At 38.5% G+C, this 14,994-nt stretch overlaps 1 protein-coding gene across 2 annotated transcripts in view; it reads right to left on the bottom strand.

Annotated features, from left to right (window-relative positions):
• DENND5A (DENN domain containing 5A) overlaps positions 1-14,994 on the bottom strand; it is a 92,775-nt gene that overhangs the window by 48,718 nt on the left and 29,063 nt on the right. For both annotated transcript variants that reach the window (XM_043903470.1, XM_043903479.1), the window contains exons 2-3: positions 2,316-2,387; positions 1,441-1,550 (exon numbers count right to left, since the gene is read on the bottom strand). In XM_043903470.1, coding sequence (XP_043759405.1) covers positions 1,441-1,550; positions 2,316-2,387 — 182 coding nt within the window. The remainder of the gene's footprint in view (positions 1-1,440; positions 1,551-2,315; positions 2,388-14,994) is intronic.

The raw sequence follows: 14,994 nt of genomic DNA, 5'->3' as shown, positions 1-14,994 counted from the left end.
GCTAATCAAACTGACCTGAATCAATCAGTTTTCATTTTCTACTTTTCCACCAACCTGGTCATACAAATGGACTTTGAGGAGCCAGGGTTAACAAGTACAAGGAGCTACATTATGGTATTTCCATTATTCTTGAACTTGACTTCTCAAAGCCTAAATGTTTCTAGAATATACCATGTTAAAAGGAAATAAGCACCAGACTAGGAGTCAAAACACTTGAGGCTCTCTAGACTCAGATTCCTCCCCTGTAAAATGAAGATAATACTGTTTACTCTGCCTACTTCACAGGCTTATTGTGTCCATCAAACAAGATCATCCTCACAAAGCTATGAAAAAATAACAAAAGAAGTACAAAGATGTGGTCAAGGGCAGAGTTCTGGAACTAGTATTTAAGCTTATTCAAACAGTTCCTTAGCCATGTGACTTGAATACATTACCTAACCTCTCTGGATCTTAGTTTCCTAACCCATAAAATATATCTGTCTGTGTTTATTTAATATTATCTACATGAAGGATTTCATTTTTTGCTGTTTAGTTACTAGGTCGTGTCCAACTCATTGCGACCCCATGGACTGTAGCCCAACAGGCTCCTCTATCCATGGGATTTCCCAGGCAAGAATACTGGAGTGGATTGCCATTTCCTTCTCCAGGGGATCTTTCCAACCCAGGGATCAAACTCACATCTCCTGCATTGGCACATGCGTTCTTCACCACTGAGCCACCAGGGTAGCCCACGTAAGGGGTACTATGAGAATTAAATGACTTAATTCATGTAAAGTACTTATTACAGTACCTAGCATAAGTTGAATACTCAATAAACGTTATTCATGGTAGTATTCTTCTAGAGATTAAAAATGCTGCACTATCTGTGTACTAAGTCACTTTAGTCGTGTCTCTTTGCGACTCCATGGACTGTAGCCCACCAGGCTCCTTTGTTCATGGGATTTGCCAGGTAGAACAGTGGAGTGTGTTGCCATTTCCTCCTTCAGAGGATCTTCCCAACTCAGGGATTGAACCCACGTTTCTTAGGTCTTCTGCACTGGCACCAGCTGGGTGCTAAAATTACACTAAAACAAAAAGATTTATTTCTGCCATATTACTCAGATATATACAGTACAAATTAAGAGGAAACTGCTTTAAATCTCATCATACAGTATCAATGCTATAAGCAACTAACAGCTCAATCTCACAAAAAAGTTCACTAACCCAATACTAAGTACTTGTCTGACTCAACAGAAGCACACTGTGACTTTTGGTATATCTGATATATTCTGAGTATGTGATACAGTGATCAAAATGCAGAATCATGAACAACATGCATATTACCCCATCTTCAGAAGTTACTGATACTTGGTGGAATCACAGCTACCATAGTCTGAACTGACAATCCTACTGTAAATTACTCTGTAAATTATCTCACACTTGTAGCTAACAAATACTAACCATTCCCACTGCATCTTGGTCAAAGGGATTCCAGTCCACATTCTCAGGATATCGTGCAAGGACCTTAGACTTGAATGTTCGTCTTAATGGTGTCTGCTCAAAATTTTCTCCTGCAAGAAAAAGAACGAAGCAAATCATCTCTACAAAGTCCCTTGAAACCACAGGGTTATGAATATCTGAGCTTGGCAGTCCAGCAAGGTACAGAAATGAAGGCAAAAGGGTTAGTATGTCAACCATCTAAGAACAGGAAAGGCATTATGGTTATTAGATTATAGATCAGTAAAGAAGCTGGAAATGTTTAGCATGGTTAATACTGGACACTGCTAGATACCTTGGCTTTTCTTTAAAATGAAATCATTACTACAAATCCAATAGTTAATCTTATTGGGAGAAGAGGGGAGAAAACACAAGGAAAGATGAAGGATTATATCATTTTTCCCCCCTAAAAGCAATATTTACTTTGGTAAAAGTCAACTAAAAACATGACAGAAGCATAAATTATTTTAAATTCAAAATAAAGTATGCATTTCTATGATCTCTGAAAAAATACAAGGGGGATTAAAAAATTCAAGAACATTAAAGTAGACTTCAGGATAAATGAGTTACTTGTCAATTGAGAATCATTTGAAATTTCTGAAATCCTCCTTTGTTTCCTCCGTCCCCTCCTAAAAACATTAGAGTACACAGAAATAAGAACATTGAGAAGGAAAGAGGAAGAATCAAAGAACCCACCACCTAGAAGGACAGGAATATGAAAAATCTATTGGTTGAAAAAGGCGTAAGAAAGTTAGAATGTCAAAGGGTACAAAACGCCACTGGAGAGACTTATATAAGGGCCACCATAATGCTATGGGTGTTTTCAACTTTGTTTTTACCTTCAGTTGTACTTGAAATGAAAGGGCTGGCACCATCCCTGGCTTTAGAAGCCTGTATGTACTGGCATAATGCTACATGATAAATAAAATAACACAGGATTACAATAAAGCAATGTTATTCAAACTTTTTTGACCATGACTCCAGTATGAAACAAAGTTTACATCATGAAGCAATAAACACATACATGATATGTATACATAAATTCACTTAAAACAAAAATTTCACCCAAAAAATACTTACCCTTACTACATGAGATGTCTTTTCATAATTTCTACTCTATATCATTTAAAACCAAAATGCTACCTGCAGACCTATTAATGGCCACGATTCACAGTTTGAAAAACATTACAATATAGTATAATGGGATAAAGAGCTCAACAGATGTTAAAGTACTATAAAGCCACTAGTGCTTTCTCTGAAAGTATACCACCAAATACTGTTTTTCCCAAGGAATGAGGGAGAAGGGGACAAGTTAAAAGAACCTAAATATTTCAAACATAACAAATTTACTAGGAATCATGGAAAAATATGTGGGAAACATGACCAAGGACAATTCAATTGAATTGCATATCTATTTACTGAGTAATCGTGTTAAACAAGGGCCTTAGGTACTGTGGAGGATAGAGATGAACCACCTATCCTCAAGAACCATTCCATCAAACGTATATGAAACATTCTATAGGAAAAAGAACATACACGAATAACAATTTTGCAGGGAGGTTATTAGGTGGGAGGCTCCAGCTTATGTGGTCTATCCATTCAGAGCACACTTGCACAGGATCCTGTTCATGTGCTCTAGCTGACAGAATAAATTCTGCTCCAACTAACATTTTTCTAAGTTGGCTTAGAACCCCCGGAGGCTGGTGATTATTAAGGAAGATGCAGTTCTCACCAACACAAGATTGGGATGAACCTAAAGTCAGATAGTCCTTCACTTTAAATCAGCCTAGAGGCGTCTTGAAAGCTTCTGGGGGAAAAAAAGTTTATATTAATTCTAAGGCACCTGTTCCAGAAACTAATAATCATTCCAGTCAGAAAGTTACTGCTTTTATAATTAAAACCTCCACTTCCATTTTCTGTCAGGTTCTGTCTATCACTGTCATCATAAGCCCACTTATTCATAATTTTCAACTTCTGAGAAGGCCCCACCTTCTTTCTGTTAATAAAGCAAGTTCTACAATTTCAATTTCTCTCACATCCAATCCCATCTTCCAAACTGATTTTTCTGAAACTCATATCTAGCAAGTTTCATTTCTCAAAATACATTTGGTAATCTTCACTGAAGAAAATTTGCAAAATCAGCAGGCAGCTGGTGATATTGGAAGCAAGGCAACAAAGCCCTACAGCTATGTCAAGCAAGTCTCAGAGCTTTCACTAACACCTGCAGAGTGCAAAGAGCCCACCATGCAAGCCTGCACTCACTGTACAAAGTAATTAAACTGCAAGCAGCTGACAAAAGATCTTGTCTACATTCTGACATTCTCAGAACGTATTTTTAAACTGTATCCAATTCTGAGAGAAGATAAACTATTTCCTCCTCATAAGCTTCTTTACTTTTAATTGTCAGTTTTCTCATTTCTTTCTTAGTAGGCTAAAAAATCCCCTCAGTAAAAACCACAAAACATCTGAACATACACAGGAGTCAGGGTGGTTAGCAATGTCCTATATGAAAGTCTTCAGAGAAAGACATTTTCCTCAGATGGCTATGAGGTACCCCCTAAGACCTAAACAGCATTCAAAAGATGGGACAGGGGACTATTTAGGGGGAGAATTTCAAAGCAGTGAGATGAAGAATGGAGCCAAAAGTGAGCATGATGAGCTGACCTGGAGTGTAGACAAAGAGAAGGAGGAAAGCTATGATTACAGAAGTGGTCTTCAGATCCTCTGTCCCCACCACCACCTTTCCACCTCCTGCTTCTTCTTTAAACAAGTTGAGTAAAGAAATCTTGTTAAATAGTCAGGTTCTGAGTAAACGCACAGCAGACAGTGCCTCTTAGACAAAAGTCCTGCTGTGTATTAGACTGAACGAGTAGCAGGAGCACAGTATTTTCACTGCAAGGGGAAAGAGGATGTGTAAAGAATAGGTATGAGGGCCCTGAGACCAAATCATGTTCATTATAGACACCATATGAAGTGTCATAAAGTAATAAGAGGAAGGAGATCACAAACTAAGATTTTTTTTATTAAAAACAACTTAATCATTCATCATTTACTGAGGGCTGAGTTTTTCAGAGAATAAGCAACACACACATATTGCCTCAGGAACATCTAGATAGCCCTACCTCCTCAAATCTACACGTGTCATAGGTCCCTTAAATCCTCAGTTATTTAGACCTCTGGAAATTCAAACAATACCAGGAATATGACATCACAACCACAGCTGTTCCATTGTCCTATAAACAACAACTAATTATTTGCCCAACACAAATGTCAGCAGGTCTGAACATCAAAACTAAAACCCATTTCTAACAACTGAAAAATTAGTCAACTAGGTATCAGTCTATCTTTGTGCATCTGCCCCCTGGAAAGTACAGTTCAGATAAAATCACAACAGATTTTCTTTAAAAGCCTGCATGCCTTACAAGGACTTCTAATAGGTTCTTTGTTTACTTGTCCTGCTTTGGCCAAGCCAGAAACAAACCAACATTTGTATTGCTATTAGCCTCTTGGTACTAGCTTGATTTGAATAACCCTGAATGAGGGATGCTGATGCTGAGAAGCTTCAAAGGAACCCCTAAACTCTGCAATGCTTTACAAATTTTTGTAGGAAGATGTCTGCATTTTTCTGGGGAGAAAACACAATTTCTATCAGATCCCAAAGGATTTCATGACACAAAAAAGTTAAAACCACAGCTCCAAATATTTCTAATTTGGGCAGAAAATATTTTGACCACTTAAAAGTTAACCTACATGAGCAGGTTTTCACACAGTCTAAAATGAAATACACATACTACTAAATAACTGCTTTCCAGGTTGATAATGACCCAAATTAGGACATTATTTTCTCCATTCTTACCATGAAAAGCCTATGTTGATTGCTTCATGTGAGCAAGTTAAAATAGAAGATATCCTCAAAACTTCTGTCTGAAGTTCAGGTCATCAGAAAATGTTCATCAAGACCTCCACATTTATATTAAACTTATTACGTTTGTGTTTTTAAATGGTAGAGCAGATAAGAAAAGGTAGGTCTACCTGAGGAAGACCCAATATAGTTAAATCTCAACCTGGTTTATGCTGAACCACCTAACTTCTGCAGATCATAGAGTTAGCTTAGATTCAAGCAAAATGAAAGTAACCATTACTTCCTGGGAAACTATTTATAGAATACATCTGTTATACCTACATCTTGGATTAGATACACCAAATAAAATGAGTATTTCAATTTCTAAACTATCAGTAGTCAGAGTTGGGATACACTAAAGGAGCTTTATGTAAAATTCTAAGTTTAAAAAAAAAAAGCTATGAATATTTTTATATCTGGTCCCTTGGAGGACATAGGGAGGATAACATACATATTGGTGAAACTAAAAAAAAAAAAACAAAAAAAAAACCTGACTTTGTCAAAAGAGTAATTTATATCTAGTTTGATGGAAGTTCTACTTCCAGCCATGGCAGAAAGTCTCCTATGACACCAACTCTCTTGCAGATAAACTACAAACTCCAGACAAAATATAAGAAACAACTACCCAAAGGTGTGCGTGTGTGTGTTAGTAGCTCAGTCTTGTCTGACTCTTTGTAACCCCATGGACCATAGCCCACCAGGCTCCTCTGTCCATGCAATTTCCCAGGTGAGAATACTGGAGTGGGTTACCATTCCCTTTTCCAGGACATCGTCCCACCCAGGGATCAAATCCGGGTCTCCTGCACTACAGGCAGATTCTCTACAGTCTAAGCCACCATGGAAGCCCATCCAAAGGTAACAGACAACAAAAAATAGGCAAATTATGAAAGCAGATGGAGGGTCAACTCTGGGGAAAAGGTGATAACACTGGAAAAGAGTCCCCTTTTGGCTAGGCAGGTCCGAGTCTGTGCCATGAGAGGTGGCTAAAATTCAGATAAAAATCCAGTCTTATTAGCTTAAAGAACCAGAGAACAGACTTTAAAGGCAACCACAACAGCTGAGAAGTGAGGGAGGGAAATGCCAAGGAGAGCCAGAGAGGGGGCACCACTAACTGTATAAATGCTGCTCGAGTCTCTGACTGATCCCTGAACCGTAAGTGCATGGGACAGACCCCAAACAGCTAAATTAGGGCTCAAAGAACTGAACTGAGATTTAAGCTGCTGCTCACTGCTGGGAAACGAACAAAATTCAATGTTCTCTGGAGGAAAGTGACAGAATTCAGAGTCTCCATAACACACCATACACAATGTCAAGGACACAATCTAAAATTGTTTAGCATGTAAAGAAACAAGAAACATGACCCATTCTCAAGAGAAGAGTAAAAAGAAACTGACTTTGCATTGATTCAAATGTTTGGATTAGCAGTCAAGGATTTAAAAGAGGGGTGTTCAAATGAATGAAAAGCCAGTAAATCTCAGCAAAGAAATAGATACTATAATTAAATGGATGGGAAAAGTAGAATGGAGATGCAGAAGAGTTCGTGAACTGAAAAACAAATCAACCACAAAGTAACCAAACTGTAAAACAGAAAGAAAAAAGATTAGAGAGAAAAGGGGGGCCAAGGGAAGGAAACCAGAGATATGGGAGACAGCAAGTCTAACATGCATATAATTGGAGCCCCAAAGGAACGAGCAAATGAGGTTAAAAAGAATATTTGAAGAAATAATGAAGAAAAATTTCCCAAATTTGGTAAAAGATATAAATTTACAGAGTCAAGAAGCTCAGTCAAGAATTCCAAGCAGGATAAATACCAAGAAAATGATATGCAATCAAATTCTTGAAAAAAGAAAATTTTTGAAAAAAGAAAATTTTTAAGAGAAAATCTTGAATGGCGCCAAAGATAAAGAATACATTACATTAAGAAGAAAAATGATTGAAATTACTACTGCTTTTTATCAGAAACAATAGTGATTATAAGACATGGAAAACATTCTACATATACTAAAAGAAAAAAAAAAGCCTTGTCAACCTAGAATTTTACAAACAAAAATCCTTCAAAAATGAAGGCAAAAATTAACACATTTCAGGTAAAACAAAGCTGAGAGAATTCACTGCTGCAGACCTGCACTTACAAGAATGAGAACAGGTTATACACTGTATGATTCCATTTATATAACATTCTTGAAATGACAAAATTATAGAAATGAACAGATCGATAGTGATTTTCATTCATTCATCACAGAAATGAATGATCAGAAGTCAGGGATGGGTGGAGGGAGGCTATAAAAGCACAACTCCAAGAATTCTTGTGGTGACGGAACTATCCTGTATCCTGACTGTACCAGGATGTTAATATCCTGATATCAACATGTATCAATGTTAATACACTGGTTGTGACAGTACACTACAGCTTTTCAAGATGTTACCATTGAGTAAAGGAAACTGGGTAATCTCCCTGTATTATTTCTTACAGCAGTATAATTGATTCTACAACTACCTCAAATACAAAGTTTAATGTATTTAAAAAGTGTATTTTAATTTTAAAAAAGTGTTTTAATGTTTTAAACAACCCGCCAAGGTTTTAAAGCAGAAGCTGCAGGCAACACAAGTCAGCATTCAAAGCTATACCTGGGACAGAGTTCTTTGAAGACAGCAATGTTCTCCCTCTCTCCAGGCTGAAGACAGAAGTGTCACATAAACTGCCTCTCCTCACCACACCACCACCAATCCTATAAGGTCTAATTCACATTATCTACAGCAAGAGTGATGAAATTTTTTTCCCTAGGAATGGATGCATGCATGCGTGTGAGCGTGCTCAGTCGCCCACAGGCTCCTCTGTCCATGGGATTTCCCAGGCAAGAATACTGGAGTGGGTTGCAATTTCCTTCTCCAGGGGATCTTTCTGACCCAGGGATTGAACCTGATTCTCCTGCATTGGCAGGTGGGTTCTTAACGGCTGAGTCATCAGGGAAGCCCTTGGGAATGGATATAATCAGATGGTTATGCTATCCTTTGCACAGTGACAACCTGGGATGTCCTAGAGCTGATCATGTCAGTGACGCTGGTCACCAATTCAGTGCTACTCATGCTACAGTCAATTTCTTTCCTGCATTAAAAGATTTCACTATATTTTTCCTGTTACAAACATTTCTGAAATTGATTGCCCAACTGAATAGTATTATTATTACCAACTTATTCTTAGGTTTTTAGTGCATGTTGAAAACCAACTGTTGTATCTTCGATTCACTTACTGCCCCAGCATCTCAATTTTCCTTGTCTTCTAGATAATTTCTGAACTTGTGCAAAAATCAGAGATCACCTTCTGTCAACTCTAACAGGGCACAATGTAGAAAGAGAAGGAAATGCAGATTTCTAACTAAATTAACTTGTTATTACTTTTAGATGACTACTTCCTTACTATCAGCACTTTTAAAACAGCGACAGCTTTAAAGTAACGCAGACTAACAAGCAGAGTTCTGGTAGCTAAAGAAAATCATCTTACACTGCTCACATCACTGTCTTCCTTCCCTCTTATACACACAAAGTTGAGGTAAATTCACAGCCTTGTACTTTGGCCCCCCCATCACCAGATGACTGTGGTGCTCAGGAAACAGACACTCACAAATATCCAGAATGTAGATAGTGAGCTGCCCCCCATCTGGACAAGCCACAGGCCTCTTCTAAGGCACTATTAACCCAGTAAAGCTGTTTACCAGGCTTTCAAAGAAAGAACAACAGAAACCATCTGTTACCCCTATGTGTTCCCCTGAGGCAAATTTGTTCACTTTCTTTCTCAATGTATTTTCTTTGTCAGACTAACTTTAGATTTGTACACATGGCCACTACCTTTATTGATGCTTTGCCTCCTACTTGATATCATCAGGGCACCACACCTAGTCCAACTCATGCAAGTAGTATTCTTAAAATGGTTGAACTTCTCACATACCCAATTTTAACAAGAGACTGAGATTTGAGAACCTATCTAAAGAGGACTGCTCCAAACCACAGATAAGACAGAATTTAGGTAGCAAGGCATCAGGTGCAGACACTGCTTCCCTTTCAGCCCAGCTGAATACCCTGCAGGGGACACATCTGTTGAGCTAACATATTGAACTAAGATATGTAATTTGCTGGTGTTTAGTGGGGGAAGTAAAAAGGTCTCAAATTCATGGTATTTCAGGCCAGTCTAACAAACCCAGTCCTGTGAGCTGGAAATACACATACTATTCTAAACAGAGTGAGGGCTCCCAGAGGCTACACATGTGCATACACTGGGGCACTTTTCTCTAAAAGCTGGGCTGTCCAGAAGACCAGGCTTAGGCAAACCCACTGGACTAGAATCTCTACGAAAGAAGTAGCAGAGGACAAATCTGAGCAACAGTTCCCATGCTCGCAAAACCAAATTTTAAAATAAGCAGTCTAAATTGAGTGTAAGAAACTGGGGTAGAAGGCAGGAGAGAGGGTCAAGGTCCTACCTTGACTACCAGTTGTACGACCCTTAACAATTTACTAAGTTTTGTGGATCTTACTTTCCTCAACCGAAAGATTAAAAAAAAAAAAAAAGTGGAGAACTTGTTGATGATCTGTACAGGTTTTTCCAGCTCGATCATTCCATGACTTAATGACTACTGGGTCTGACCAAGCATGGAAATCCTACCTCTCAAATTGTGAGCATTGGTTATTCCTCTGTTGCCTCTCTCTTCCCCAAATCCTACTGAAACAATAGCAGAGGTGGGGAAGCATAAACCTACAGAATGAAAAATTGAAGATAATCTCCAAAAAGCTCAGGAACTTGTGGCATCAGGTACTTATGGAAGTAGGGATTAAGATGGGGCTAAAAACAGAAGGACTAATTGAAAGTCTATTTAAGAACCAGCTGGCATCAACTCATGAACAGATAATACAAAACGTTGTATAACTACACAATGGAACATTATTTGGCTATAAAAATAAATGAAGTACTGTTATATGCTGCAATACAAATGAACCTTGAAAACGTTATGCTAAGTGAAAGAAGCCAGACACAAAAGGCCACATGTTGTGCAATTTCATGTATATGAAATGTCCAGAATAGGCACATTCATAGAAACAAAAAGTAATACCAGGGGACGGACGGCTAATAGCTATGTAGTTTCTTTTGGGGATGATGGAAATGTTCTGGAACTAGAGAGTGTGATGGTTGCACAACACAGTGAATACACTAAAAACCACTAAAGTCTACACTTCAGAATGGCACATTTATGTTACATGAATTATATCTCAATTAAAAAAGAAAAGAACCAGCTGGACCCCATCCCATCCCACCCCACCTCACCCCACACCTTTCCCATTCCACCTGGCTCCTCCATTGCAGAAGAAAAAGGAAAGTTTATCCTTTACAATGGGTAAACAAAACAATGAGTGGAGAGGGCAAAATGGGTGATGGTGGTCAGAAGCTACACACTTACAGTTATAAGTTAAGTTAAGTTCTGGGGATGTAATTCACAGTGTGGTAACCACAGTTAACAATTCAGTTCAGTCACTCCATTGTGTCCGACTTTTTGCGACCCCATGGACTGCAGCACGCCAGGCCTCCCTATCCATCACCAACTCCCAGAGTTTTGCTCAAACTCATGTCCATTGAGTCGGTGATGCCATCCCACCATCTCATCCTCTGTTGTCCCCTTCTCCTCCTGCCTTCAATCTTTCCCAGCATCAAGGTCTTTTCTAATAAGTCAGTTCTTCCCATCAGGTAGCCAAAGTATTGGAGCTTCAGTTTCAGCCATCAGTCCTTCCAATAGTTAACAGTACTATACTATATATCTAAAAGCTGTTAAGAGAGTAAAAGTTCTCATCACAAGGAAGAAAACTTGTAACTATGTCTGGTGATAGATATGAACTAGACTTACATGATCATTTCACAGTATATATATAAAGAATCTGCCGGCTAGTGCAGAAGACATGGGTTCAGCCCTGGTCAGGGAAGATCCCACACGCCACGTGGCAAGTAAACCTGTGCGCTGTCAACTCCTGAGCCTGTGCTCCAGAGCCTGGAAGCTTCAAATACTGAGCCCACGCGCCACAACGACTGAAGCCCACGAGCCACAACAACTAATGCCCACGCGCCACAACGACTAATGCCCACGCGCCACAACGACTGAAGCCCACGTGCCACAACGACTGAAGCCCACGTGCCCTGGAGCCCATGCTTGGCAACAAGAGAAGCCACCACAATGAGAAGCCCGAACACCGCAACTAGAGAACCCCGCTCTCCACAACCAGATAAAGCCTGTGCAGTAACGAACCAGCATAGCCAAAAATAAACGAATAAATAAAATTACTTTTAAAAATAAAAATAGGGAAATAGAAATTTTACATACTGAACATTGAGACCCCCAGAGCTCTTCCCTTGGCCTCTCTTCAAGAAACCCTTGGCTCTCAAGAAAACTGGCAGCAAGGATTATGACTTCAAGGCGGAGATCTGAGGAGCCTTTTACGTGAACCTGACCAGCACAAGAAAAAAGACCCAGAGATACTGGTGGCCCAGAGAAAAAACTATGTAGCCAAATCAATTCTATAGTTAACCTCTCAGTAATTAAACCCCACCTATGAACACAGAGCTTCCCAATCAGCTTCCTGGTGCATTATTCTTAGATGTGAATGTATAGCCAGAGATCATGAGGCATTTGGGGAAAGACTACGATTAAAGAAAGACATGAAGGGCTTCCCTGGTGGCTCAGATGGTAAAGAATCCACTTGCAATGCAGAAGACCTGGGTTTGATCCCTCGGTTGGGAAGATTCCCTGGAGGAGGGCATAGCAACCCACTCCAGTATTCTTGCCCAGAGAATCCCCCTGGACAGAGGAGCCTGGCAGGCTATAGAGTCCATGGGTGGCAAAGAGTCGGACACGACTGAGCGACTAAGCACAGCACACCCAATCGATCAATTAATGCAACTCTGAGGAAACAGAAAATTACATAGAAAAAAAAGCTTCAAAAATACTATTGATCAGGCTTACAGCCAAGAGTACCTCAGTAACAAGAGCACAACTAATACCGAGATCTTGGTTTCTAATATTATTTTCCAATAAAACAACTTAAGGCTACTTAGGGAAATAGCTGGTTCTTTAACTGAGCAGGAAATATATAGGAGGAGCCTGGAGCATCTTGTAGTGCCAAAAAGGAAGGAAGTATTCAAAAAAGTCCCACAGTGATTCAGGCACATGAGACACAAGAGCTCACTGAACCATCTTCCAAGGGCCAAAACTAGAATAATTTGAACAACAAAATAAATAAGCTGAGGCAATATCCTGGTGCTCTAATAATTAGGACACCATGCTTTCAGTGCTGAGGGCCAGGGTTTGATCCCTGGTCTGGGAACTAGAATCCTGCAAGCTGCTCAGCACAGCCAATAATAATAATAAAGAAGTTGAATTATAACCCAAGGAATAAAATCAATATCCATGAGTGATGAGTGATACTAATATAAATAAATCATTAAATAGAGGGAGAACAGACAAATCTCATGTGCAGAAAAATTCCAAATAATTTATGTAAATAAATACTCTGCTCTCAAAGAGGTGGAAAATAACTCCCCACTCCTTAAGTATGGGCTGCTCACAGGAAAAATCTGACAAACACTACCAAATGTGACAAACCCGATTAACATTGGGAAAATCTGATAAATGCTACCAGGATATCAAGATAAATGTCAACAATGCTAAGTCATGTTCAGAATATGTGTGTACTCCTGATATACATACCTCTGTAATCTTCCTCTCAAAACACCATAATCCCAGCCTAATCAAGTAGAAAAATACCACATAAATCCCAATTGAGGAACACTCTACAAAACAGTTGACCAATATTCTTAAAAACTGCTGAAGTCATCAAAAAGAAAATAAGCCAGTTGAATGATTATAGCTAAAAGAAGCCTAAGCAAACATAGCTACTATTTATAATATGGTATCCTGAATGGGAATACTGGAACAGAAGGAGAGTTATGCAAAAACTAAGAAAATATGACTAAAGTATCTAGTCAGTCCAGGAAGTCTCATATCCAAATAACAGAATCCCATAAAGAGAAAATAAAAGGCAAGATCAAAAAAATAATTCAACAAAATCTTCCAGAAATGAAGTGCCATGAATTCCCAAATTTGAAAGTGCACTTCAAAGATCTAGCAAAGTGGATGAAAACAGATCCAAACTTTAATTAATAACGTGTCAATACTGGCTCACTAATTGTGACAAATGAGTGTAATGATATTACTATTAGGTGGCAATTACGTGTGAGACATACAGGAACTTTCTGCACTATCTTCACAACTTTCCTGTGAGTTTAAATCTATTCTAAAATAAAAAGTTTATTTTAAAGATTTTAAAAATTACATTCCATTTAAACAAAATGTCCAGAATAAGCAAATCTACAAAGACAGAAAGTAGATTTGTAGTTGCCAACATTGGGGGGATATTAACTTCGTGGTATGTAAATTATATCTCAATAAAGTTGCTTAAAAAGAGAGAAACAACAGCAAGCTTTGTGAAAATTTAAAAGACTGTCTGCCAAAACTAAATTAACCAAGAAAGATGTATATATGAGATACAGGAAACTGGATCTACCACAGAAAAGTGTCACAAGCATAACTTCAAGATAAAGTAAAAGGACAACCTAAGGTATTAATATTAGATATGCAATAGGCAAGCCAAGATTTCAAATAAAACAGATTGACAAAGCTAGAGCAAGGATCCATAGTTTGTATCAGATTCTCAAAGGGATCTGGGAACCAACAACTTCCTTAAGTTAAAGTATTCATCACATGTCTCACTCAAGAGTCAAACCACAACAAACTCCTATAACAAAAAGAATATTTCAGATGTTGCAAATCTCAAAGAGAAGAAATACAGAGAGTAATAAAGATTAATAGTTTTCCTAATTAGATATGATCATGCAGTGCTCACTTCGGCAGCACATATACTAAAATTAGATATGATCATGTAGAAATAAGAAAGGAAACTGAGACACAGTTAAAGCACTCAAGAAGCCTTGTGAATGTCACTTCAGATGAAACTTGGTAACTGACTCTACAGAGCTTAAGACAGCCTGAAGATAGTGGTATTTTATTTAATTTTGTGACTTCTGTCCCACCAATCTCAAAAAATAAAATGATATATGATAAGAAAAATCATATAAAAAATTTAAATCAGAAAAAATAACATAAAAGCAAAGAAACAGATGTTCTTAAGTACCTATAACTTTCCCATAAATTGCAAAAAATGATAGTTTGCTTACTTGATTTTTTATTGAAGTGTAAGCATGGCAACATACTCCAGTATTCTCGCTTAGAGAATCCCCATGGACAGGGGAGCCTGGTGGGCTGCAGTCCATGGGGTCGCAGAGAGTCGGACACGACTGAGCGACTAAGCACACACAGTTGATTTACACTTCAGGTACACACCAAAGTGACTGCTTATGTATGTGTGTGTATGTGTATGTGTGTGTGTGTGTTCTTCAGATTCCTTTCCATCATAGGTTACTACAAGACACTGAATACTACGCCCTGTGCTATACAGTGTGTTCTTGCTGTTTATCTGTTTTATGTATCGCCGTGTGCATCCATCCCAAATTCCCTATTTATCCC

This window comes from Cervus elaphus, chromosome 1, assembly GCF_910594005.1.
Source record: "Cervus elaphus chromosome 1, mCerEla1.1, whole genome shotgun sequence".
NCBI classification, from domain to species: domain Eukaryota; kingdom Metazoa; phylum Chordata; class Mammalia; order Artiodactyla; family Cervidae; genus Cervus; species Cervus elaphus.
This window is presented reverse-complemented; position numbering and strand designations above follow the sequence as displayed.